The sequence below is a fragment of the Loxodonta africana genome, chromosome 11 (assembly GCF_030014295.1).
Source record: "Loxodonta africana isolate mLoxAfr1 chromosome 11, mLoxAfr1.hap2, whole genome shotgun sequence".
NCBI lineage: Eukaryota > Metazoa > Chordata > Mammalia > Proboscidea > Elephantidae > Loxodonta > Loxodonta africana.
Window position 1 is genome coordinate 5,257,204 of NC_087352.1, and position 26,448 is coordinate 5,283,651.

A 26,448-nucleotide genomic window follows, 5' to 3' on the forward strand; every position below is an offset into this window, starting at 1 on the left:
CCAATGGGGGAAAGACAACCGCACTCGTGCCTCCCCCTGCGAGGTTCGCCCCCGGCTCCCTGGCACCCCTCTACCCCCTCGGCCAAACTGCGAGTCTGCCAGGGGCTGCACCCCTCCCCCGAAGCCCACCTGGCTTGGGATGAGGGGCGCCAGGCCTCCCTGAATGAGTTCCAGCGTTGCTGAGTGGCTCTGGTTCTGTTGTTGGAGACCTGGCTGGAATGGCGGGGGGGGGGGGTACCAGGCAGGCCCCCTCCCCCACGCAGTAGCGGAACGCCGGAGAGGCTGACAGGTGAAGGGTTGACTGAGAGAGATGAACAAATGTGGACCTTGGGCATACAGGTACGGTATGTACCTACAGACAGAAGTGAGGAAAGGCAGGCTTTCCTGGCTACAGGGATGGCATGGACAGAGGCTTGAAAGCATTTGTGTGTATAAGTCTATGTTTAGAAAACACCCGCCACAGTTGGTGGCTGCCATGTGGCTGGGCAGGGCCAGGTTGTACAAGGTCTTGAGTCCCCAGCTGAGGAGTTTAGGCTTTATTCTGAGAAACTGGGGAGCCATGGTAGGGCTTTGAGCAAGGGAGGGGAGGGTCAGATTTGAGTGTCAAAAAACTCCTCTGGGAAGAAGGGGTGGGTTGGAGGGGGTGTCATGGGCTGAATTGTGTCCCCCCAAAATATCTATCAACTTAGCTGGGCCATGAGTCCCAGTATTATGTGATTGTCCACCATTTTATGTGATTTCCCTATGTGTTGTAAATCCTATCACTATGATGTAATGAAATGGATTAGCGGCAGTTACATTGATGAGGCCTACAAGATTAGGCAGTGTCTTAAGCCAATCTCTTTTGAGGTAGAAAAGGGAGAAGCGAGCAGAGAGACATGGGGACCTCATACCACCAAGAGCAGAGCATGTCCTTTGGACCTGGGGTTCCTGCCCTGAGATGCTCCCAGACCCAGGGAAGACTGATGCACCACAAGGACCTTCCTTCAGAGGTCAAAGAGAGAAAGCCTTCCCCTGGAGCTGGCACCCTGAATCAGGACTTCTGAACTGTGAGAGAATAAACTTCTCTTTGTTAAAGCCATCAACTCGTGGTACTTCTGTTATAGCAGCACCAGATGACTAAGACAGGGGGCAAGTGTGCAGGCCCAGAGGCTGGGAAGGAGGCCGGGGCAGGGTTCAGGTGGGTGAGGTTGGGGAGGGAGGAAGAGGGAGGTGGATGAGACACTCAGGAGGCCAAGAGGACAGGCTGCGGGACTGATGAGTTGGGGAGAAAGGCGGGAGCCATCCAGGAAGAGGCCCAGAGCTCTGGCTTGTGGTCTCTGAGATGGGGTGGCGGCGGACAAGGAACAGGTTGAGAGAGAAGATGCTGAGATCAGATTAGGAAATTTAACACCAAAACATTTAACCACATACTGGGTGCTTTACAACCATTATCTAATCCTCACAAACATACTAGTAAGAACCAGAGACTTCTCTTTCATGTAGCTAATTTCAATAGTTCCATTTCATGGAAGAGAAAACTGAGGCACAAAGAAGTTTTGAGAATGCCTATGGTCACCCAGGCACAAGCAGTGTGCAGTCAGCAGCTAACCTAAAGGTTGGCGGTTTGAATCCACCCAGAGCCTGGCGATCTGCTTCTGTGAAGATTACAGCCAAGAAAACCCTGTGGAGCAGTTCTCCTCTGTAACACATGGGGTCGCCATGAGTCAGAATTGACTCAGTGGCGACGGGTGGGTATGGCCACTCAACAGGATGCCAGAGACAGACTTTGACTCCGAGCAGTCTGGGTCGGAGCTTGGCTCACACAACCTCCTAGTTTCCAGGAGACATCCTGGCGGAGGCATTTGGGAGGCCATCGGATCCCACGTGGACTTGGGAGTTGTCAGCACAAAGGTGAGGAGCGGAAGCCCGGGGAGGGTGTGACGGTGGATGGGGCCAGGAGGGCCTGAGGGCCCAAGGAGCTTAAGAAGAAAGTGGAAATTTTCAGGACGAAGGTCCCTGAGAAGGCAGGACAGGGAGATAGGGAGCTCCCAGAATAGCCACAGAGAGGCCACTGCTGACAGATCTGGGCTGTGGTGGGAGGATGCCCCGAAATGCTGGTGGGCTGGGGAGGGGTGTGCCCCATAAAGAAAGGTCTGAGTAGGGGGGTCTGTGATGATTCAAGGGCCGGGGCCTCATCCTCTGGGATGGGGGGGCGGTGGGTGAGGACAGAAGATTTGAAGAGAGTGGGAAGGACAGATGTGGGGGAGAGATGATTTGGAACTGGAGAACATGCCTTCTTAGTCCAGTCAGGGGTGTGGCAGGGACCCATGGGGGTGTCTGGATGCCCTGGTGAGGGCTTAGCAGCTGAGATCCTTAGTTGGGGTGTGGGGAGGCAGCTGAGGCCCAGCGCTGACAGGGGCTGAAGGACCCTGGTGCCTAATCCTAAGAGGCAGCCAGGTGTCAAGGGTGGAGGCTCTGAGCCCACAGTTCTGGAGAGGGGCACAAGGGGCCTACCTGGGTGGGGCCTGGGATGGGCAGTCAAACCAGCCAGACTGGAAGTGGAAGGCCAGGTTGCACGAAGGCGCCCTTGGCGGCAGGGAGGTGCCGGGAAGAGGACAGTGGGTATCGATCTGCTCTTAGGGCCCCTGGGGCCTGTCCCAGGGTGACTGAGTTCCCTAGGACATGTGGATTCCCCAACAGAGGGGTCCCACAGCTGCGCTCTGATGAAGGGCTAGACCAGCCTCCCACCCCAGTCTATCCCAAGGTCACCCTGAATCTTCTTAGACCAGGGGTGGCCTTTGTCCCCCCTATACCAAAGGCTCCCCTCCAGCCAGGCTCAAGTCCCCCTCAAACTTTCCCTCCGGGGCTCTTTTTTTTTTTTTTTTAAGGCCACCTAGTTTTTGTTTTTTAATTGTGCTTTAAGTGAAAGGTTACAGCTGAAGTTACTTTCTCATACAAAAATTTAAACACATTGTCATGTGACCCTAGTTGCTCTCCCTATGTGACCACACATTCCTCCTTTCCACTCCGGATTTCCCATGTCCATTCAGCCAGCTCCTATCCCCTTCTGCCTTCTCATCTGGCCTCCGGACAGGAGCTGCCCATTTAGTCTCGTGTATCTACTGGAACTAAGAAGCATTCTCTTCATGAGTATCATTTTTTGTCTTATAGTCCAGTCTAAGTCTGAAGAGTTGGCTTCAGGAATGGTTTTAATTCTGGGTTAGTAGAGAGTCCGAGGGCCATGTCTTCTGGGGTTCCTCCAGTCTCAGTTAGACCATTAAGTCTGGTCTTTTTACTAGAATTTGAGTTCTGCACCCCACTTTTCTCCTGCTCCGTCAGGGACACTCTGTTGTGTTCCTTGTCAGGTGGTAGCCGGGCACCATCTAGTTCTTCTAGTCTCAGGCCGATGGAGTCTCTGGTTTATGTGGCTCTGGGGCTCTTTTTGTTCCACGCACCCCACCCTCCTCACTCCCCGCCCCGCCCCACAACACACACAGAGACCAGACACTTGCTACCTCTGGATTACTTTATTCACATGGTGTGGCCGAGATACAGGCACTCATGCCCGCCGCCCCGCCCTGGTCAGTCACCCCCCTCCCACCCTCTCAGAGTTAGTGCTGGTTATCTCACATACAAGACAGAGGGAGGGCAGGGAGGGGGGACAGGAGGCGAGTTTCCTCTGCCAGGGGCTTCAGACGACAGCAGCCTGAGCCCCCTCCATCCGGGTGGGACCTGGAGCCCCCGTCTCTGAAAACCCCACACTGGGCAGCCGGACCCTGAACCCACCCTCCTCCTGGTCCCCACTCCGAGCCTTGGGGCTCAGGGACACCCTGGGGAAGCGGAACTTGGGAGACTTCTCCCCACTAGGGGACTTGGGAACTGCCTCGCCCTCCTGTCCCCTGGAGGCCTTGGAAGGGGCAGCTAGGGCCACACGGGGCAGGCGGACGCGTACCCGGCCTCGACGCCCTGAGGCTCTTTCCCCTGTGCCCTCTTCTTCTTCCTCCTCAGGGCTGGGGGAGCCCTCCCCAGCGGCTTCCTCGCCCTGGCTGAAGCCCACGCGGGGCAGCCTGAGTTTTGGGCTCTTGACCTTCTCTCCCTCCTCGGCCCCCTCCTTGGCTCGCACCAGGCCAAACCGGGGTAGCCGCACCTTAAGCTTGTGCCCGGCGTCCCCTTCGCCCTCTGCCACCTGGTACTCGGCGTGGCTGCCCACGGTGGGTGGTGAGAGCTCCACGTTGGGAAGTGAGAGGCGGAAGGCGTGCTCGGCCCCTACAGACTGCTCCTGAGTCCCCTCTGCCCCCGCCCCAGCTCCTGCCCCCAGCGTGGGAACCTTCAGCCTCAGCCCACCCTCGCCTGTGGCTGCTTCGCCCACCTGTGCCTCACGGCTCAACCCCACATCCAACTCAAGCTGGGGCATGGTTACAGCAGGCATCTTGAAGACACCCTCACCCACCAGTAGCTCACCACCGGCCACCTGGGTTCCAGGTAGGGACAAGGTCACCTGAGGCAACTGGACCCTGTAGCCTGCTGTGCCCTCTGCTGAAGGGGTTGTACCTTCAGCCTGCTGCCCTGAGGTGGTACCCAGTCCCACCTCCCCAAAGCTGGTCAGCTCCACTTGGGGCAGGGAGATGCCCAGTGAGCGCATCCTCGGCGCCCCCTCCTGGCCCTCAGTGCCCACCTGCCTGCTCGTGGAGACCTGCAGGCCTGACAGCCACGCCCGGCTAACAGCTGCTGCCCCCTCAGCCCGCCCTTCCTCCTCGGTCCCCGGCGTGGCCAGCTCCACCTCGGGAAGCTTAAGATGCCTGGCTGTGGACTCTGGCTTTTCCCCTGGGCTGGCACGCCCACCCTGGACTTCTGCTTCTTTCCCCCGAGCCAACCCAAAGGACGGCATTTTCAGCTTGGGCATCTTTACCTTCCCATCCCAGCCCCGGCCCTTACCCTCAAGCTCGGCCGACCCTGACCCAAGATCTCCAGCCTCAGTGTCCCGGCCTCTGACCCCAAACTTGGGCAGGGCAAACCTGGAGCCCTTGAGCTTGATGTCGGCCCCTGCCACCTCCACCTTGCCCGTGGGCAAATGGGCATCCAGACTGAGCTGTGGGATGGACAGATCAAGCGCAGGCAGCAGGCCTGCCTCCCCTGCCCCTTTGGCCTCAGCCTCGGTCCCCACCCGAGCCTTGGGGAGCGAGATGGCGAACTTGGATACCTTCAGCTTGGTGGCTCGCCCAGCCCCTTCAGCCTCCGCCTTGGCCATCTTTGGCCCTGAGAGTCCAAACTTGGGCAGGGAGAACTTGGAGGAGGATTTGACTTTCATCTCCATTGCCTCCAGCCGCCCTTCCTCAACCTCCACTGTGGGCAGCTGTGGAACGACAAGCTCAACAGAGGGCACCCGGAAGCCTGCTTCCCCCACCCCTGCTGCCACCCCAGGGCCCTCTGCCCGCTCCACCTGGCCCTCCAAGCCAAGGGCCCCTGGCAGGTCCAGCTCCACCGAGGGCAGTGTGAAGGAGGGGGCACCCACGCGAGCCTCACCGCCCACTTCTGGCTGCAGACAGGGAAGTGTCACCAGCTTCCCCGAGACCTCAGTGCCGGCCTCGCCTGGCTTGCCTCGTGGCGGGGACTCTGGCCTCCCCAGCTTGGGCATGGTCATCTTGGGCATCTTGAGGCCAAATTCAGCGTTCTCGGCCCCGGCACCTTTGAGCTGCACCTCTGGAGCCTTGGGCGGCTTCACCTCCGGGGCCTTCGGAAGACAGACATCTGGAACCTTGGGCATTTCTGGAAGCTGCACCTCCAGGCGGGGCACATCAGGCACAGTCATCTCCGGCACTTTGGGGAGCTTTATCTCCGGGAACTTCATCTCGGGGAGTTTCACGTCGGGGACTTTCATCTCTGAGACTTTTGGCAGCTGCACTTCTGGGAGGCGCACATCCGGAACGGCCATCTCGGGCACCTTGGGGAGTTTCATCTCGGACACCTTTGGCAGCTGCACCTCCGGGAGGCGCACTGCAGGCACAGCCATCTCGGGCACCTTCGGGAGCTTCATTTCCGGAGCTTTCGGGAGCTGCACTTCCGGGAGGCGCACATCAGGCACAGCCATCTCGGGCACCTTGGGGAGCTTCACCTCGGGGAGCTTCATTTCCGGAACTTTCGGGAGCTGCACTTCAGGGAGGCGCACGTCGGGCACGGCCATCTCGGGCACCTTGGGGAGCTTCACCTCGGGGAGCTTCACCTCAGGGAGCTTCATTTCCGGAACCTTCGGGAGCTGCACTTCCGGGAGGTGCACTTCGGGCACGGCCATTTCGGGCACCTTGGGGAGTTTCACCTCAGGGAGCTTCATCTCAGGCACCTTCGGGAGTTTCATCTCAGGGACCTCCATCTCGGGGACTTTCGGCAGCTGCACTTCTGGAAGCCGCACGTCGGGCACAGCCATCTCCGGCACCTTGGGGAGTTTCACCTCTGGGACTTTCATCTCGGAAACTTTTGGGAGCTCCACCTGCGGGAGTCGCACCTCGGGCAGGGCCGCCTCGGGCACTTTCGGGAGCTTGATGTCAGGCGCCTTGAGGAGCTTCACCTCAGGCCCCTTGGGCACCTTGACCTCAGGCCCTGACACCCCGATACCAAAGGAGGGCATCTTGATGGTAGGCAGCTTCAGCTTGCTCTCGACCACAGCTTCAGGGGCAGCAGGCCGGGGCTCCAACAGAGACAGCCCAAAGGTGGGCATTCGAAGTCTGGGCCCCTTCACCCTGGCCTCAGAGCTCTCCTTGGCCACCTTGCCCTCAGCAACTTCCTTTGCCCGAGCCCCAAAGCGGGGGAAACTGAGGCGGGGCATCTTCAGGGCCACCTCAGGTGCCTCTTCCCGAGCCTCCACTTCTGTGCCGGGCAAGGCCAGGTCCACCCCCACGGTAGGTGCTGCCACGTCCAGAGTGGGCATCGTCACTGCCACAGCACCTTCCCGGATCTCCAGACAGGGAAGTGTGGGCAGAGTAGGTAGTGAAGGCAAAGGAGGCAGCTCCACTTGGGGGACCTGAATCCCCACGGCTGAGGGAGCCACCTCCCCTGGCCCCTTGGGGGCTGAGACCTGGGGGACACCCACCTCGACGCCTGGCAGCCCCACCAGCTCCACCTGGGGGGCTGTGAAGCGGGCTCCCGCTGCCACCTCAGCCTCAGCCTTGGCCTTTCTGTGGGGAGGAGCGGCAGCGGCCAGCCGGGCTGCCCGAGTCTCCTCAGCCACTTCTCGTACCCGAAGCCGGGGCAGCTGGAGGCGCCGGCGGGCGGGGACAGCTGGGACAGGGCCCTTGACGGCATCGACTTTAAGGCCCCGACGCAGCCGAGAGAACTTAGGAAAGGAGAATTCGACGTCAACAGGGGCCAGGTCTGCAGGGGCCCCCATGACCCCAGGCACCACCACCTTCTTCTTCTTCTTCACAGGGGAGAGACTCTGGATGTTCTGGGGAGAGAGGAGAAAGGCGGGAGGCAGTGGGACAGGGGGAGCCCCACCTGGTACTGTACCAGGACGGGGATGTGTTGGGTGAGAGGGTCTTGTCCCCCAAAACACCATCCCCACTTCCTGCCTGTTATTTCCCCATTACTGCCCAGGAAGGCAAAGGCATTCATTCAGAATCTCACAGTGGGTCAACGGGCATGTAGGAACCGGGACCCAAGACTTCTAGGTTTCTGCCCAGGATGTTCTCCAACACCCTCGTTCTAAAGATGGAGAAACTGAGGCACAGGGAGGGAAAGAAATTTGCTGAGGGTCACTCAGCAGCAAGTGAGTAACACTCAGCCTTGAACCTGGCCTCTGTGGTTCCCAGTACCCCAGTTCAGGACTAGGTAGGGCTGCCTCTCCGAAATGGATGAGGGCCATAGTCTGGAGACAGTGGGACCCTCCTCCCCAGGGAAGAGTTTAGGGAAGGAGAACAGAGGCAGAAAGGTGAGATTAGCGGTGAGGTTAGTAACAATACTGGCCCACGGTGGTGGGGAGTGGGGCTCACGGCGCAGAGATGGGGTCGCCGGGACAATCCAGGGCCGGGGCCGGGCTGAGCACGCGTACCAGCTTGGCCACCTTGGCCCGGGGGCCCTTGATCTCGTAGCCAGCCACAGTCCCGGGCCGCAGCGCCAGGTCCCCAGTGGGCACAGTGCGCTTCAGGCAGAAGGAGACCTTGTAGGGCTCCGCACATTGCAGCAGGCGTAGAGCGTCCTCGTACTTGAAGTTCTCAAAAAACACGCGGGCGCTGAGCAGCTGGTCCCCTGTGGGCAAGGTGGAGGCGGAAAGCTGGGCATTTCCCAGCTCCACCCAGGCCTGGTTCGCCCATGTCCTTGGAGCCAGGGCACTGAGGCCCCACCCCAATTGGGTCCACCCTGCCCACCCAGAGCAAAGGGCGGAGCCGCAAATATCCCCGGCCTTAGGGCCCCCTCTTCCCCACACCACAGAACAAGGCCACGCCCACTCAGGTCGCGCACCACCCCCAACCTTTTCACACCCCTTTCCCAATCTATAGAGTCACTGAGTTGGAGCGACCCCAGGGCACGTTCCCCCCCTATTCTCATATTTCAGCTGCTGATTTTGCTTCCTTTACTGAGAAAACAGAATCAGAAGGAAACTTCTAGAAGCTCCCACCCCATCTACCCAACCCCCTGGTCCTGTAACGATTACTCCACTCTCCTTCCTGTCCCTAATCCCTAGCTCAGGTCAACCATCCACTGCCTTCTCAGGGACGTCCTCCAGCAGTTCTTTCCTCTCTCCCCTTCATCAGCAGTTGCCCCTTTCTCTTACATTATTCCCATCAATGTAAAAACATGCCATTACTTCTCCCATTAAAAAAAAAAAAAGTGTCTTGACCTCACTCTCCCTCTTTCTCAGCTCACCTTTACAGCAAAATGCGTTGACTCATCTAGCAGTATTGTTCCCACTTCTCCCCTTTCCCCCTCTCTCTTGACCTTGCTCCAACCACACTTCTGTCTTCCCCCCAACACACACCTCAACTGCTCCTCTCAAGGTCCCCCCCGCAGTGCCCTCCACATAGCTAAATCCTATAATCAAGTCCCAGACTTCACCTGCTTGGACCACTCAACATTTGACCCAACTTCAGTCTCTCTCCTTCATTCACTTGCTTCACTTGGCTTCCAAGTTGCCACTTCCTCAGGTTTTCTTTCTGCCTTCCTGGCAGTTCCTTCTCTGTCTCCTAGGATGGTTCCACCACGTCTCCCTGACCTCTTAAAGATACAGTGCCCCAGGGCTCAGGCCTCTTCTCCATCTACATGGTATCTTCTTACTCTTTTGAGAAGCTCATCCGGATTCAGGTGTTTAGGCATAGTGATTAAGAGTTCAGCTGCTAAGGAAAAGGTGGGCAGTTCAAATCCACCAGCCGCTACTTGGAAACCCTATGGGGCAGTTCTACGGGGTCCTACAGAGTCACTATGAGTCGGAATCGACTTGACAAAAATGGGTTTGGTTTTTTGGGGGTTTTTTTAAATATATTGACCACTCCCAAGTCTGTCTCTCCAGCCCAGCACTCTCCCCTTCTACCTTAGACTCATATATCCAACTGGCCCTCCACATCTCTGCCTGGCTGTCCAAGAGACACCTCTCATTTCCAAGACCCAAACCGCACTCCTGTTTTTTCTCCAAATCAGCTCCAGCCCATGTTTCCCATTTGCAAGACTACCAACTCCATCCTCAGGTCAAAATCCCTGGACACATCCTTGACCCCTTCTCTTTCCATCACATCACATATCCAGTCCTGAAGGCTCTCCCTTCATATACATTCAGAACCCAAACCTTGGTCCTGAACATCATCTCTTTCCTGAATAATCACAGTAGTTAGCCTCCTTGTTGGTCTCTCTGCTCCCAACACTCTACTGTTAATGAAGCATTTCAACACAGTCAGTTCATGTCCCTCTGCTTACAACCCTCCCAGAATAAAAACCAAAATCCTCATCATGACCTATGATTTAGGAGATAATATTGGAGCCATTATTCCCTGTCCTAGAATGTGACCTAGCTGGAGCTGGACTCACAAGGACACATCAACTGGGCCCTGATCTTGGAAAACATCTTTTAGGAAACCTTTCACATAAACCAATCAAACAGAACACAAAGGATTTTCCACTCTTAACTTTTTCTATTAGCATTTAGTGAATAGGAAATTTGTTGGACCAACGAAGACCCTTCTGTCATTACTGAAACCTGTACCAACGATGGAAACCCTGGTGGTGTAGTGGTTAAGTGCTACGGCTGCTAACCAAAGGGTCGGCCATTCGAATCCGCCAGGTGCTCCTTGGAAACTCTATGGGGCAGTTCTACTCTGTCCTATAGGGTCACTATGAGTCGGAATCAACTTGACGGCACTGGGTTTGGTTTTTGGTTTTGGTACCAATGATTATTAAGATGATTCAACAGCAGCAAAAAGCTGGAAACAACCTAGATGCCCATCAACAGATGACTAGATAATCAAACTGTGGTACGTACACACAATGGAGTATTATGCAATGATAAAGAAGAATGATGAATCTGTGAAGCAGCTCATAAGATGGATGAACCTGGAGGACATTATGCTGAGTAAAATAGTCAATCACAAAAGGACTGTAAAAACTCATGAGAAGGTTTACCCACAAAAAGAAACAATCTTTGATGATTACCACGGAGGGTAGGGGTGGGGATGGAAAATAGACAATAGATAAGTGGTAACTTTGATGAAGGGTTAGACAGTACACAATATGGGGAAGCCAACACAATTTGCACAAGGCAAGGTCATGGAAGCTCCAGAGACACATCCAAACTCCCTGAGGGACTGAATTGCTGGGCTGAGAGCTGTGCGGACCATGGTCTCAGGGAACATCTAGCTCAATAGGCACAACATAGTTTATAACAGAAATGTTTTACATTCTACCTTGGCGAGTAGCATCTGTGGCCTTAAAAGCCTGTGAGTGGCCATCTAGGATCCTCCACTGGTCTCACACCATTGGGAGCAAGGAAGAATGAAAAAAACTTAAGACATGAGGGAAAGACTGACCCAAAGGACTAATGGACCACATCTACCACGGCATCCACCAGACTGAGTCCAGTACGACTAGTTGGTGCCCGGCTACCACCACTGACTGCTCTGAAAGGGATCACAGTAGAGGGTCGCAGAAGTGGACAAAAATGTAAAAAAAATCTAACCCAAAAAGAAAGACCAGACTTAATGGCCTGACAGAGACTGGAGAAACACTGAGAGTATGGCCCCCGGACACCCTTTCAGCTCAGTAATGAAGTCACTCCTGATGTTCACCCTTCAGCCAAAGATTGGACAGGCCCATAAAACAAAACGAGACTAAAGGGGCACACCAGCCCAGGGGCAGGAACTAGGAGGCAGGAGGGAACAGGAAAGTTGGTAATAGGGAACCAAGGTTGAAAAGAAAGAGTATTGACATATCGTGGGGTTGTTAACCAGTGTCACAGAGTAATGTGTGTACTGACTGTTCAATGAGAAACTAGTTTGTCCTGTAAACCTTCATCTAAAGTACAATAAAAAATTTTAAAAATAAAAAGATGACGCAAAATGTAGACTCATTGATCGAACAGTTTTTAGCCAATTGGTGAAAAGGTGAACCTTTCAATGATTTTACCCATTTGTAATGTTAATATATACTGATGATTTTGTAATATTCCTTGGACTCAGACAGACATGGCTCTAGCAGCATGCTTGTCCATTTTCCCATTCTTGCTTATTCTGTAATATTCCTTGGACTCGGGCAGACATGAGCTCGGGCAGCATGCTTGTCCGCTTCCCACTTTTGCCTTTTTGAATATATGCAGAATAAAAATTTATTTTTGCTTTACTAAATTTTGTGATGTTTTTACCCTACAACACCTATATATAAAGTCCTCTAAAAATTGCCCTTCCCCTTACCTTTCTGATCTCATCTCTTACTCTCCTCTTTACTAAATCTATTCCATCCACACTGGCTTCCTTGCTATTCTTCCAACAAGCCCGGAACACTCCCACCTTGAAGAAGACTTTGCACCAGCTGTTCCCTCTGTCTGGAACGCTCTTCCAGATGGCCACATAGCTTCTTCCCTCACCTCCTTTGGGCCTTTCTACCCTTCTTTGTCCACTATATTTAAAAATGTAGCCTCCCTCCTGGCATCTGTAGCACATATCACCTTCCAATTAATTCTATACTTTTGCTTAAATTTCTTGTCATTTTTGTTCACTGCTGCAGCCCAAGCACCTAGAATTATGTCTGGAAAAAGAAGGTGCTTAATAAATAATTGTTGCATGAATAAATCACATCAGCCTCATCCATTTTCCTAAAACATCTCTAAGCTCCCCTCCTAACCTCGTCCAAGTTGTTAACTCCACCCCCTTTTCTCCTGTCCCAACTACAAAAGCAGTAACTAGCACTTAGTGCTTACGATGAACGACTTATGTATATGCTAAGTGTTTTCAAATACTGACGCATTTAATCCACGTCATAACCCTAAGAGGTAAGTACTAGAATTATTCGCATTTTAGAGATAACAAGCTCAGAAAGCACGGGCTAGTAAATAGCGAATCTGGGATTCAAACCCAAACAATGGCTCTCGAGAGCCGGCTCTGAGCAATCACAATACAATGTTGGCGCACAAAACCCCGCCCCAAGTCCTTAGCCCCGCCTCCTGATCTCAGGCCACGCCCATATGCCCGGAAACCAGTCTCAGCCTAGCTCCCGGCGCAGGCAACTTTGATTCCTAGCCCCACCCCCACAGGACGGCCCCGCCCCTTGGGACAGACTCGGCCCCCAACCCCCAGCCCCGCCCACCTTCCTGTAAGCTGAGGCTCCTGGCGGCAGGCGAGTCCTCACGCAGCTCGCGGATGAAGATTCCCTCCTTGCCACCGCCGCTTACGTTGATGCCGCTGACTCCGGTCTGCGCCTCGGTCTCCACGATGATCTCCACCAATTCTGCCCTCCTCAGCTCCTGTAGAGGGCCGCCAGGGGTCGCCATGGGACACTAGGGCCGGACCTCGCCCAGAGCCCGCCATCGCGCTTAAAAACGACTCTTAAAGGGGTCCTCGGGGCACATGCCCCTTGGCGTGGCTCAGGCAGGACGTCTGGGCCCAGCCACTCGTGCATCTCCCCTTTAAGCGTGCGCGTGGGCCGCTCCGACCGAGGAACCGTTCAACCGCTTGGCCGCGCCCGGGGCTTGCGGAGCCCCCAGGGCCACCGTCGGAAGGGGCGGGGTGAAGGGCGGAGTCGAAGAGAAGGGGCCGGGCGGGGGAGGGGGGGCTAGAGGGATAAACAGAGTAAATATTGACGTTGTCAAGGGTTTCATTTTACTTGGCTTCACAATCAACACGCAGGGAAACAACAGTCAAGAAATCAAGGGATGTATTGCATTGAGCAAATCTGCTGCAAAAGACGTCTTTAAAGTGTTAAAAAGCAAAGATGTCACTTTGGGGACTAAGATGAGCCTGAACTAATGCCGTGGTATTTTCAGTCGCTCTATATGCATGTGAAAGATGGACGATGAATAAGGAAGACTGAAGAATTGATGCTTTTGAATTGTGTATTGCCGAAGAATATTTAATATACTATGGACTACCAGAAGAACGAACAAATCTGTCCTGGAAGAAGTACAGCCAAAATGCTTCTTAGAAGTGAGGTTGGTGAGACTTCATCTCATCTACTTTGTACTGCTTATCAGGAGGGACCAGTCTCTGGGGAAGGACATCACGCTTGGTAAAATACAGTGTCAGCGAAGAAGAGGAAGACCCTCAACGAGATGGATTGACACAGCGGCAGCAACAATGGGCTCAAATATAGCAACAATTGTAAGGATGGCGTAGAACTGGGCGGTATTTTGTTCTGTTGTACAGAGAGTCGCTATGCCTCCTAACCCACTGGAGGGCACCTGACAACAACAGGGAAGCTGAGATGAGTCAGAGAGGCAGGGCCAGATAGGGGTAGGGCTGTGCTCTCTCAAGAGGCGGGGCTGGTTGGGACGATGGAGCTAGAGAACCAGGCCAAAGAAGAGGGGCCAAATGAGGTATGTCCGTGTTGCCGTGGAGTGAACTGAGCCTCATAACAACCTCTGGTGTGCAGGGTAGAACTGCTCCATAGGGCTTTCAAGGCTGTGACCTTTGGGAAGCAAGTCCTCAGGCCTGTCTTCTGAGGCACCTCTAGGTGGGTTCCAACCACCACTCATCTGACTAGTAGTCAAGCGCTTGACGATTTACACGACCTAGGGACTCCAAATGGAGTATGGAAGGGTGCCAAAGATATGAGAGGGGTGTGGCCAGGGTGTTTGTGCAGAGCTAGGGTGAGAGAAAGGGTGGGGACATATATTTCACAGGCAGACTGAGCGATAGGGAAGGGCTTTAGTGACAGCAGAACAAGGGGTGGGGAGAGAATGAGATTCCAAGGAAAGGGCCTTCTGGTGCGGGATGGGGTGTGAGGGGGGAGACTGGCCTCAGTGGAGCCTGAATGTGTGTGACACTGTGCACTATTGTGGGCTCTGACCCCAAGACCTGCCTAACGCCCATGGGAGAGGGAATCCAGTCAAAGGGGGCTGCGTGGGTAATAAACGGTGGACCAGCAGACGTGGCATGCCTGGCATTTACTGTAAATGGTGCTGACCTGGCCCTGGCCCAGCAGCACGCTGGGGTTCACATCACAGCTTCCCAGAAGAGGCAGTGAGAGACCTGGGTTCCACATCCATCTGGAACCTCAATCTGCTGTATACCTCTGGGGGAGAACCTTGCCCTCTCTGGGCCTGTTTGCCCGCTGTAAGGTTGAGTGACATGGGTGTACTGGAAGGGGTCTCTGATTGTGAGCTGACACTCGAAGCAGTGGGAATCTGAGGAGTCGCTGTAATGGGCCCGGCATCCAGGCAGGCCCAGGAGTTGAGCCCAGGGCATGGAAAGGGGAAGGCAGGTCTGGGTTAGATAGATGCTCCACAGCAGTGGCCCTGGGGGGACTAAGGGGCTGGGTGGGGGCAAAGTGGGAAGAGAAATAAGAATCATAGCAGGGAGCAACATGGCTGTCACCAGCACGCTTTGCTTAGCAGGCCCTGGGCTGTGTGTGTAGCATCTCGTTTCATCCTCCCCACAGCCTTGAGCGGTCACACAGGGGGGCACTAAGGCCCAGAGAAGTGATGTGACTTGCCTAATGCCACCCAGCAAGTTAAGCCGCTGGGCCTTGACCTCAGGTCTGTGATCCCAGAGCCCGTAGGCCATCCTGTAGGCAGTGACATTCCTAGAGCTTTACCATCTGCCTGCCTCCCCCAGCCCCAGCTTGGCTCCTGTAAAAAGTAGGTCCACTCTGTACCTGCTATACTTAGGACCCAGTCAATGCCCATAGTCTACCATAGTAACAGTGACAGCAGTTAGCATGAAAGGAGGCTTTCTAGGTGCCAGGCCCTATGCAGATGACTCAAGTGTGAGTCATCAACACCTGAAGTGGGGACCATTGCCCCATTCCACCGATGGGGAAACCGAGGCTCAGGGAGGTGAGGTCACCTGCCCAGGGCTGCTTAGCTGAAGTGGCATGGCTAGGCTTTGAGCCCTTGTGTCCACAGCCCAGGTCTTTAACCCCTACGCCATACTGCCTTTCTTGATGAAGGATCTCTGCTGGATTTTCTTCAGTGCATTAATTTAACTCCTTTATGCTCCAATGACTTAGTTTCTTTAATCTTAGACTATGCCAGGTACTGTGCTAAGCATTTTACATATGTTATTATTCTCCTTGTCCCCCCACAGTGACCCATGAAATAGACCCTGTTGCTATTCCCATTTCACAGATAAGCAGATGGAGGCACAGAGAAGCCGAAAAGTATCTCCTTGCTGCCCTGACCTGTGTCTTGGCACTACCAGCCCCCCTCCAGGCCCCAGAAGCCCTCATCACAGGGGTGGTCTTGCTTACCTCAGCACTGCGGCTCCTGGCCTCCATGGTGCTGCTGGGAGTCACGCAGGCCCCAGGCTCCTGCTTCCTCTCCCCCTTCTGCTGCAGGACCAGCTTCAGTTCTGCATGGAGCAGCTGCCTCTGAGCCTGCGGGGCACAGGGATGGGGGCTTGAGGCCAGGAGAGGATGGGCTGGAGGCTGGGCTTAAAGGGTGAGGTCAGGGTGGGTATTGGAAGCGGAAAGGGGCCCCCAGCCCAACTACGCTCTCACCGCTGCCTGGGCGCAGGCACCCCCTCCTAGCAGGAGCCCAGCCCGGGGTGCCGTGCAGCCGTCTGCAGGGCTCACACCCTTCCTCTGGAGTCTTGCTGCCTGCCAGGGAGAGACCAGGGCATGAGGCTCCAGCCAGGCCAGGGGCAGGCAGGTAAGGGCGTGTGGCATCAGCCGGTGCTTACCTCAGGGTCACCCCGTGCTCCTTGGGCCTCCTGAGTCCGGGGCTCTAAGAAGAATAACACAAACAGTATTATCGGCTCACCCCCCTCCCCCCAACCCCCATTGCTTCCTGAGAGCCATTGCTCTGGTGACACAGCACATGGTAAAGTCAGAATGGACACTAGACCTGTCTGGCAGTAGAACCTCCACACCCACCCACCTTGGCTGACCCGGGGGGGCCAAATTCACCATAAAATAATTACAGCCACTCCCGTGTACTCCCAGTGGGCAAACCACCTCCGTCTCTGTGCCTCAGTTTCCTTATCTGTAAAACGGGGAGAATGAGAGCACCTACCTTGCAGGGCTGTCATAAGGGTCAAACGAGTTAATAAATACAAGCTGCCTGGCGCATGGTAAGCACTTATGAATACTTGCCATTATTGTTATTACTAAGAACGTCCTGTGGTCATGACCTTGGGCCGAGTGCCCCACAGGCATCACGGCATGTAATAGGCCTCGGAACAGCCTTGTCAAGTCAGCACTATTATTGAGCACATTACAGAGGAGATGACTGGGGCTCAAAGAGGAGAGGTCACTTGCCCAAGTCACAGACGGCTGAGCCGGGACTTGGACTTGTCTGAAAGCTCCAGTCCCCTATACAGGTAATAATAATCACAATGGGTGTTGAGTGAGTACTCTTTATTAGTCCCTGGGTTAAGACCGGAGCCCTGTTGGTGCAGTGGTTAAGCGTTCAGCTGCTAACCAAAAGGCTGACAATTTGAATCCACCAGCTGCTCCTTGGAAACCCTATAGGGCAGTTCTCCTCTGTCCTATAGGGTCGCTATGAGTTGAAATTGACTCAGCAGTGGGCAGTGGGTTGGGTTAAGACCTTCTGCCTCACCACAGAAGACCCTCTCCCCGTTTTAGAGGAGGGAACAGGCTCAGAGAGGCTAAGGGACCTGGCCCAAGACCGACCACACAGTGAGAAGGAGGCAGAGCTGGGATTCACACACAGCCTCCCTCCAGGTCCTTCTGGAGAAATGGCGACGGATACTGCCTCCCCCCCCCCCCACTCCCCGACTCAGGGCTTGCCCCCCCGGCCCCCACCTGGCATGCCAGCCTGCCAGCCCCCACTCCACAGGGAAAGGTCAGGCCTCACGAGGCACATTCCCCCAAACAATGGTCCATCTGCTGTGCCCAGTCACATTCCACCCGCTTCCACCCACCCCCAGCCACACAATGGCCCTTCATAGTCTTCCCTTACCGACCTGGACAGAGGACACAGGGACCCCCCACAACATTCTGCTGCACCCGCTCCACCCGCCGGCCCCCCACCGTGTCCCAGGGGTCCTCCCTGGGTTTCCTAGGGAGTCCTGGTCTCTGTATCTTCCTCCGCTACCACTCTGAGCCCCCAGCCCCTCCAAGCATGGCACAGAGTTCTCTGGGGCCAGCTCCCACGTCTGGAGTATTTCCTCTGAACTGGGCCCTGTGCTGCGACCCACAGGCCTCAAAATCACCCTGGATGTGGTGACTGTGGAAACTGAGGTTCAGAGAGGGGAAGTGACCTGCCCAGGGTCACACAGCCAGGAAGGGACAGAAAAAAAACCTTGATCCCTACACCACACATAACTTGTATTGGAGACTCTGGGCACTGGGGTAACCCCAGTGGGGCTGCAGGGGCAGGCGCGGGGTTGGACAGCAGGGGCTGGGGGTGCCAGAAAGAGGCATCCTTAGAGGGGCCTTGTCAGTGTCAGCCCTGGACTGGGCAGGTACTTTACGAATGTGGTCTCACAGGACCCCATTTTACGATGAGTAAATGAGCTTTGAGAGACTCATAGTGACAAAGCTGGGATTTGAACCCAGGTCTGAAAAGCTAACTCTTTGTCCCTTTAACCAGGACCATGGCACACCATAGCTTCCTGAGCTGGGAGTGGCAGAAACCTAGCACTTGGAGGTGGGGGGGATAGGATAGAATAGGGGGTCTCCTGGGCCACAAGCGCCCTGCTCGAGGTTCAGGCAGCAGGGGTCACACCCAGAGCCTGGCCCCGGAAGCTCAGCCAGGCCAGGGCAAGACAGAGTGCCCTCCTTCCTCAGCCCTCCCTGGGACAGCCGCCCAGCCCCAGGTTATATTTAGCTCAACGATGGCCTTCCTGAGCCACTTTCCCAGCTTCTGAGGTGGGGTGGGGGCAGCTTCGGAAGGAAACCCACCCCACCCCAGGCACTCTCTGTTCCCAGCTCTGCCCATCCCACTGGGCAGAAGAGGGAGTGGGCGTACTGCTGGGGGGAGGGTCCCTGGCTTGTGTTTGGGGAAGGCCTGTAGGGGAAGCCCCCCTGGTGCTCCATTTCTTGAGTGCATACTGTGGCACTGGCCTGGTACATGCCTGAGCTCCCAGAACCCTCACAATCCCCGTTTCTGGGGCTCTTACTATGTGCTAAGCTCCTTCCCTGCCTTCGCCCTCGTTAAATCCTCGCCACAGCTCTCTGGGGCAGGTACAGCTCAGTTACCTATTTCAGATGCCACTTGTATCCTTCAGAGTGGCTGGGGGGAGGGGCTGGGGCTTGGGTCCTGCTGAGGAATCCCCAGGGTTTGCCTTCTGTGCCCTCTTCCCCACAGTGGCTGCTGCCAGCCTCGTTTGGGAATTTTCCCCACTCAGAGCCTGTGATCTGGTGCCCTTGGCAATGGGAGTTGCGGGGGGGGGGGGGTTCACCTGACTCACCCAGGCCACTGGACACCATCTGAGGCCATTTACTGGGTGGGGAGGGAGTTAGGAGCCCTCCTGGTACAGTGGTTAAGAGTTATGGCTGCTAACCAAAAGGTTGGCAGTTTGAATCCACCAGCCGCTCCTTGGAAACCCTGTGGGGCAGCTCTACTCTGTCTTGGATGGTAGGAATCGACTCAACTCTATCGATGGCGGTGAATTTGGTTGGTTTTTTTTGGAAGTTAAGGGAATGGCCTTGGGCTGCCTCAGTTAAAATCCCCACTCCAGCACTTCCTTAGTATGAGTATTTAGGCAAGGGATTTCACCTCTCAGGGCCTCAGTTTCCTCATCTGTAAAATGGAGACAATAAAAGTGGCTGCAAGGATTTGTGAGTACACAACAGACTTAAGGCACTTGGAATAGTCCCAGGATATAGTAAGTGCTCAATTAAAGTAAGCTAATTTTTTTTTTTTAGTCTCTGACAGGAAACCCTGGTGGCATAGTGGTTAAGTGCTAGGGCTGCAAACCAAGAGATCGGCAGTTCAAATCTGCCAGGCACTCCTTGGAAACTCTATGGGGCAGCTCTACTCTGTCCTATAGGGTCGCTATGGGTTGGAATCAACTCGATAGCAGTGGATTAGTCTCTCATAGGAGCCATAGTGGTGCAGTGGTTAAACACTTGGCTGCTAACTGAGAGGTCAACAGTTTGAACCCAGCCACTCCGTGGGAGAAAGATGTGGCAGCCTGCTTCTTCTTTCATAAAGATTTACAGCCTTGGAAACCCTATAGGGTAGTTCTACCCCGTCCCATGGGGTCACTATGAATTGGAATAGACTCAACGGCAAAGAGTTTGGTTTTCTTTAGTCTCTGACAGCAACAGGGTGTATATGGGGGAAGTGTCTACCTCTCTGTCTCATGCCCAGCCTTTGCTCCCCAGTGACCCCCACTTTCCCCCACCAAAGAAGAACTTCAGGCAGCGCAACCGGCGCAGCCCCCTATTCCAGGGCCTAGAAAACCTGCCCCAACCCAGCCAACTGCCCCAGCCCTTTATAAGCAACAACTCATTCACTCTCACACCAGCCCTGTGAGGGGGCCTCTGTGATCCCATTTTAGAGATGGGAAAATGGAGGCACAAGGGGTGGAGTATCTTGCCCAAGGCTACAGAACCAGAGATGGGAATTTGGGCCTAGCTCCAAAGCCTGTTCCTCCTGAGCTGCAGGCACCCTCCCAGCACCTCCCAGGACCCTGGATCTCATTCCCACCACTTCTCAGCCCGGCCCAAAGAGGACCGGCCTGCTGATTCCTTACCGCTGGGCCTCCAGACACCTCCAGAGCTCCAGTCCGTCTGTTGGGTCCCAGCCCCAGGCTGGGGGGGAAAAGGAATGGGAACAGGGAGGAGGGGAAGACCCCAGCCATTGGCTGCCAGGGCGTGACGTCACCAGGCAGTGGGTGGCAGGGAAACAAACAGCCCCCTCTGCCAGCTACATCCATCCTCCAGAGGGCAGGGAGCCAAGAGTCAGCCACCTCTCCTTCGCCTGGTCTAAGACTTCCACCATGAGCTCCTCCCCAGGGGTTTGCATGTCACTACATGTACTTGGAGACTCAGCACCCATCACCACCTTGTCCTGGCTCCCTGACCCGGGCATGGCCCCGTGGGTTCCCGGGGTCCCTGAGATAAGCTCCCTCCACTCTATCTCCCAGTTCAAATCCCAGCTTGGCCACTTTCTGGCTATGTGACCTTGAGCAAGCCATGGCATCTCTCTGGGCCTCAGTTTCTTCACCTCTAAACAGGGATTGTAAAAATGCCTACCTCCAGGTGGGTTGAGGATTAAACCAGTTAAAACAGACTAAAAACTTAAAACAGTGCCTAGCACAGAGTGGGAGTTCTGATGGCGGTGGTTAAGAGAAATAGCTGCAAACCAAAAGGCTGACAGTTCGAATCCACCAGCTGCTCCTTGGAAACCCTGTGGGGCAGTTCTACTCTGTCCTTTCAGAATCAACTCATCGGCAACGGGTTTGGCTTGATTTTAGCACAGAGTGAGTGCTACTCCCAAGTATTTTGTATTATTGTTATTCACACAAATTAGGGGACATGGCTAGACTTCCAGGGGCTTTTGGCCTGAATGAGACCAGGCCTGGAGGAGCTCCACTTCTCTGTTTAATGGAGCTGCCATTTTGGGGAGCACCTAGGATGTGCAAAATACTATGCTGGGCACCTAAAGCTCTGCTCTGGGAATCAAAGGTGAAAGGTGGGCGAAGTATGTCCAAGTTGCAGCTACACAGCCAAGAGGTGGTGGAGCTAGGATCCAGAGCCCCAAGAGCCCACTATGCTCTTGTATCCCCTCTGTGTCAGATAAGGAGGCTCCAAGGGGGTAAGAGAGCCACCCAAGGTACCCACCCGAGAGTCTGAACCCAGACCTGTCCAACTCCCAAGCCAACGCTGTGGGCCTCACCCCAATCCCCTGGCCCCCAGCTTGTCCCCAGCTCACCCTGACTCACCAGACCCCGGGGGGCGGCACAGGGAGCACAAGTACCCCCACATGCCCCTGCACCCTCCCGGCCGCCGCCTCGGCTGCGCTGGGCACTCTGAGTCCAGGCCTGGGGCCAGGGCTGAGAGGAGGCTGGGGGATTACCCCCAAAGTGCGCGTCAGCAGCTTCAGCCCCATTGTCCAGCCAGGCACCGGCACCAGGCCCCTGCCTCAGTCGGCAGCCCCGCCCCTCACACCAGCTTGCTGCTCCCGCCATGGACCTGCCCCCTACCCCTCACCAAGGGCTTGGGGCCTACTCCCAAGGGACTAGGGGATCAGGAACGGGTTAGCAGAATCCCAGAATGCTAGGGCCTCCCCACTTCTCCCCGAAATGCCCCCTGCCCACTCGCGGCTGCTGGAGAAGGCCGGAATGTGCTGAGCGGTGGGAAACGCCTTCCAGCCCTGGCAGTCTCCAAGGGGTGGGGTGTGGCTGGAACCTGGCCAGAGCCCTCCTGCCTGTAGGGGTAGACAGGACAACGTGGCCAGAGGCTGCTGATGGGCCTGAGGAGACCCTCACCCTCTTGCAGTCTCCCTCTCTCTCTCTCATTCATTGATTCATTCAAACATTCATTTGTTCATGTATTCATTCACAAACCCTTGTTTGGTGCCAGGCCCTTTGCTGGTCACTGGGGACCCTGACAGACCTAAATGCAGCCCGGGGGACAGGCTCAGGGAAGACTCCTGGAAGAGGTGACATCTGAGCTAAAACCTGACTGTTGAGGAGGAGGAAACAGAGAGCAGTCCTTTATCCAATGTCAGCAAACGTTCAATGAGCACCTGGTTGTTTCCCCGGCCCCAGGCTGGATGATGCTAGGGGCACAGTGTGACTGAGACAACCTGGGTCTGCTTTCACAGACCCAACAGGGAGACAAACCAGAATGGTTGGGGTCAGGACTGGGGACACACAGACCAAAGAGGTTCTGACCTTGATGGGGTATCCCAGAAGCCTGTGGAAGCCCAGAGGAGGCACCTGCCCCAGCCTAGGAAGGGGGGGTCTGGGAGGACTTCCTGGAGGAAGGGACATCTGAGCTGAGACTTGAATGACCCATGGAAGCTATGTAAGAGAAGAGGGAAGGGAAGAGTTTTATAGGCAGAGGGAACATTGTGGGCAAAGGACCTGACTCCAGAGAGAATTCAGCACATATGAAATGTCCAGGAGCTAGAAGAATCCTGATCAAAAGGGGGAAATTGTAGAACAGAATCTCAAATTCTTATGGACTCTAGACTTCCTAGAGCCATGGAGGCTGGATGAAACCCTGAAACTATTGCCCTGAGATAATCTTTAAACCTTAAACCAAAAATATGCCCTAAAGTCTTCTTAAAACCAAACAATAGTTTAGCTTAACTAGTAAAGAATGTCTGCCTTGAGCATATGCTCTTTGAAGAACTACCTGTATGGGATCAAATTAACGACAGCTCTCGAAAGATTAGATGGGAACCTTGGGGGGAGTGAGCTTATGTTAATAGGGGAGGATTAGGAGAATGTTTGCATGACATGAAGAATGTCATCGATGTCACTGAACTGTGCATGTAGAAACTGGTGAATTGATGCATGTTCAGTGTATATTCCCAACAACAACTAAAATAATGAAGAGATGTCTAGGAGCTAAAGACCATGTCCTTGTTCACAACTGCTTCCCCAGGGTCAAACACGTCCCTTCCTAAGCATCTCTTCCTCATTTAACATTTATTCACCAGCCAGTCACTGATACCTCCAGTGTCTACCTCTGTGCTGGGCTGTGCTGGGGACACAGCAATGACCATGACTGCCCTCATGGGACTCACAGTCTGGGGATGGGAGGGAGACAAACATTAAGGAAGCGATCAGAGAAACACATGTCTAATTACACACTGAGCTAAGTGCCATCAAAAGTGGACCCCAGTCTATAAGAGGGCCCTGACGCTCTGGTACTATCGGGAAGGCCCAGGAGGGCTTCCTGGAGGAGGTGACATTTGAACTGGCACCTTAAGGATGCATAGGTGTTAATACAAGACTGTGGGTGATGGATGAAGGAGGGAGTGTTTTGAGCAGTGGGAACAGCCTGTGCAAAGGCTCTGAAGTGGGTGGGCACACTTGAAAAGTTGGTTAATGTGAGTGTGTGAGGGGGAGCTGAGAGGCCCAGGGGTAAACAGAACCATAGGGTCCTGGGGAGCTGTGGGAGGGACGAAGTCAGAGCTGAGCTTTTAAGCATTTGACGGGGGAAAGAGTCTGAGAGCTACAGGCCAGGGCCGGAGCAGGGAAGAAAACCCACCTGTCTCTGCTGGGGATCTAAGAGAAAAGGGAGGATGGTGCTTACTCTCTTTCTCTCTCCCTGTCTCAGAGAGCAGACATCCTTGCTTGTTCTCAGTCTTAGGGGAAAAACGTCCAGTCTTTTGCCATTAAGTATGGTAGTAGCTGTAAGCTTGTTGTAGCTGCCCTTTGTCAGGTTAAGGAAGTTCCTTCCATTCCTAGTTTGCTGTGAGTTTTTATCAGAAATGGCTGTCTCTCTGTGTGTCCATGTCTCTCTTTGTCTCTCTTCCTCTCTTTGTCTCTGCCCTTTTTCCTTGTCTCTGTCTCTTTGTCTCATTCTCTCTCTTTGTGTTCCTCTCTTTCTCTGTCTCTATCTTTGTCTCTATCTTGCTTTCCTTCACCCAAGGGGGTGTGGCCAGGGAAGCTAAGTTTAGGGGTGGTACCAGGTCCTGGTTCCGGCCAAGGCCACCTCAGTAAACACAGGACATCCTGAGGGGCTAGGGGAGGAGGTGGAAGCTTCTCCATCGGGGACCACCCTCTCTGGGCCCAGACTGAGCCAAGCAGGAGGCTCAGCTAGTGCCTGCCCTGCCCTGCCTCACTGCCAGGCCCCACCCAGGCCAGCAAGGGAAACCGATGTCCTCCTCACCCCCATCCTTTATTTTCCATGCCCAGTTCTGCTCCCCTGCCCTCTCCACAGAGCTCCAGTCTCAGAGATCCAGCCACCTCCTGGATGCTTCCCCTGGGTGTCTGCACCCACTCTGTCCCTCGCTGGCCCCAGGACCAACCCCAGACCTGCTTCTCCTCCTGGTCCCAGCCTCAGAGATGGTGTCATCGATTGAATTATGTCTCCCCAAAATGTATGTATCAACTTGGTTAGGCCATGATTCCCAGTATGTGTGGTTGTTCTCCATTTTGTGATTGTAATTTTATGTTAAGAAGATTAGGGTGGGATTGTAACACCACCCTTACTCATGTCACCTCCCTGATCCATTGTAAAGGGGGTTTCCCTGGGGTGTGGCCTGCACCATCTTTTATCTTTTAGGAGATAAAAGGGAAGAGAAGCAAGCAGAGAGTTGGGGACCTCATACTCCCAAGAAAGCAGCACTGAGAGCAGAGTGTGTCCTTTGGACCCAGGGTCCCTGCGCCTGAGAAGCTCCTCAACCAGGGGAAGACTGATGACAAGGAATCTTCCTCCAGAGCCAACAGAGAGAAAGCCTTTCCCTGGAGCTGACGCCCTGAATTTGGACTTTTAGCCTACTGTACTGTGAGAAAATAAATTTCTCTTTGTTAAAGCCATCATCCACTTGTTTTATTTCTGTTATAGCAGCACTAGATGACTAATATACAGGTGGCCTCACCATTCCCTGATCCCCCGGCTAGAGCCAGCCCTGGACCCCTCTTCCACCCCTCCCATCAGCCCCACAGCCTCTTACCCTCCCCTTGGCCCGCCCCCCCCCGCCCTCCCCACTGGGCTCCTGGTCTCCAGTCTCCCCCTACACCTCATCCACACACAGCAATCAGAGGGGTCTCTACCTCATGGCTCCCCAGTGCCTTTGGAGTAAAGCCCACCATCCAGGGTGTTGGGTGCCCTGGTGCTTGTCAGTCCCTGCAGCCCCCATGGCTTACTGCTCTGCTCTTCATTCCAGCCAAACCTAGCTGCTTAAGATACCTGAAAGGGTGGTATGTTCCATAACCTTGCACAATCTGTTCCCTCTGCCTGGAACACACTCCCAACTTGATGGCTCCCCCTCAGTTCCAAAGTCACCTTTGCCTGGAAGCCCTCCCCAAGGTTGATGCCCCCAGGCTGGGTCAGACACCACTATTAAAGGATTTCAGAGCACAGTGCTCCCTCTCCTTCAAGTATTCATTGTAGTAGCAGTTTAATTTAGGTGACTATTTAATAAGGGAATCCCTGGTGGTACAGTGGTGAAGTGTTCAGCTGCTAATGAACAGTTCAAATCCACCAGCTGCTCCTTAGAAACCCTATGGGGCAGTTCTACTCTGTCCTATAGGGTTGCTATGAGTCAGAATTGACTCGACAGCAATGGGTTTGGTTTTTGGGTTATCTAATAAGGAGCCTGGAAACCCTGGAGGCATATTGGTTAAGTGCTACAGCTGCTAACCGAGAAGTTGGCAGTTCAAATCTGCCAGGTGCTCCTTGGAAACTCTATGGGGCAGTTCTACTCTGTCCTATAGGGTCGCTATGAGTCGGAATTGAGTCGACAGCAGTGGGTTTGGTTTTGGCTTTTTAATAAGGAGCCCTAGTGACGCAGCTGCTAACTGAAAGGTTGGCAGCTTGAACCCACACCAGCCGCCCCACGGAGAAAGATGTAGCAATCAGCTTCCAGAAAGACTAACCTGTTGCCTTCGAGTCGATCTCAACTCATGGCAACCCTGTAGGACATAGTAGAACTGCTCCATAGGGTTTCCAAGGCAGTAACCTTTATGGAGGAGCCCTGGTGGTACAGTGGTTAGGAGCTTGGCGGCTAATCAAAATGTTGGCAGTTCCAATCTACCAACCACTCTTTGGAAACCCTATGGGGCAGTTCTACTCTGTCCTACAGAGTAGCTATGAGTTGGAATCAATTAGATGGTAATTTTTTTTTTAACTATTGAATAAGGAACCCTGGTGGTGCAATGGTTAGAGCCCTCAGCTCTTAAGCGAGAGTTCTGTGGTTTCAACCCACAAGCTGCTCCTTGTGAGAAAGATGTGGCAGTCAGCTTCCGT

The 26,448-nt window shown here is 54.4% G+C and overlaps 1 protein-coding gene and 1 long non-coding RNA gene across 5 annotated transcripts; one reads left to right on the plus strand and one right to left on the minus strand.

Annotated features, from left to right (window-relative positions):
* Positions 1 to 74: 74 nt before the first annotated feature.
* Positions 75 to 16,364, minus strand: PRX (periaxin). Of its 2 annotated transcripts, XM_003420779.3 has the most exons (6): positions 16,287 to 16,364; positions 16,105 to 16,203; positions 15,856 to 15,981; positions 12,757 to 12,913; positions 8,024 to 8,220; positions 75 to 7,420 (listed from the first exon to the last, which is right to left on the minus strand). In XM_003420779.3, exons 3-6 carry the CDS (start codon positions 15,880 to 15,882, stop codon positions 3,674 to 3,676), a joined length of 4,128 nt encoding a protein of 1,375 aa, XP_003420827.3. In that variant the 5' UTR covers positions 15,883 to 15,981; positions 16,105 to 16,203; positions 16,287 to 16,364; the 3' UTR covers positions 75 to 3,673. The 2 variants fall into 2 exon arrangements, with proteins under 2 accessions (XP_003420827.3, XP_064149731.1); XM_064293661.1 differs by having other exon boundaries at positions 16,105 to 16,308.
* Positions 13,209 to 25,098, plus strand: LOC135232760 (uncharacterized). 3 transcript variants are annotated; one of them, XR_010323310.1, is made up of 3 exons: positions 13,209 to 13,981; positions 24,418 to 24,577; positions 24,763 to 25,098. It is a non-coding gene; the product is annotated as an uncharacterized LOC135232760 (long non-coding RNA). The 3 variants fall into 3 exon arrangements; XR_010323308.1 differs by having other exon boundaries at positions 24,393 to 24,577; positions 24,763 to 25,097; XR_010323309.1 differs by having other exon boundaries at positions 13,210 to 13,766; positions 24,393 to 24,577; positions 24,763 to 25,090.
* Positions 25,099 to 26,448: the final 1,350 nt, after the last annotated feature.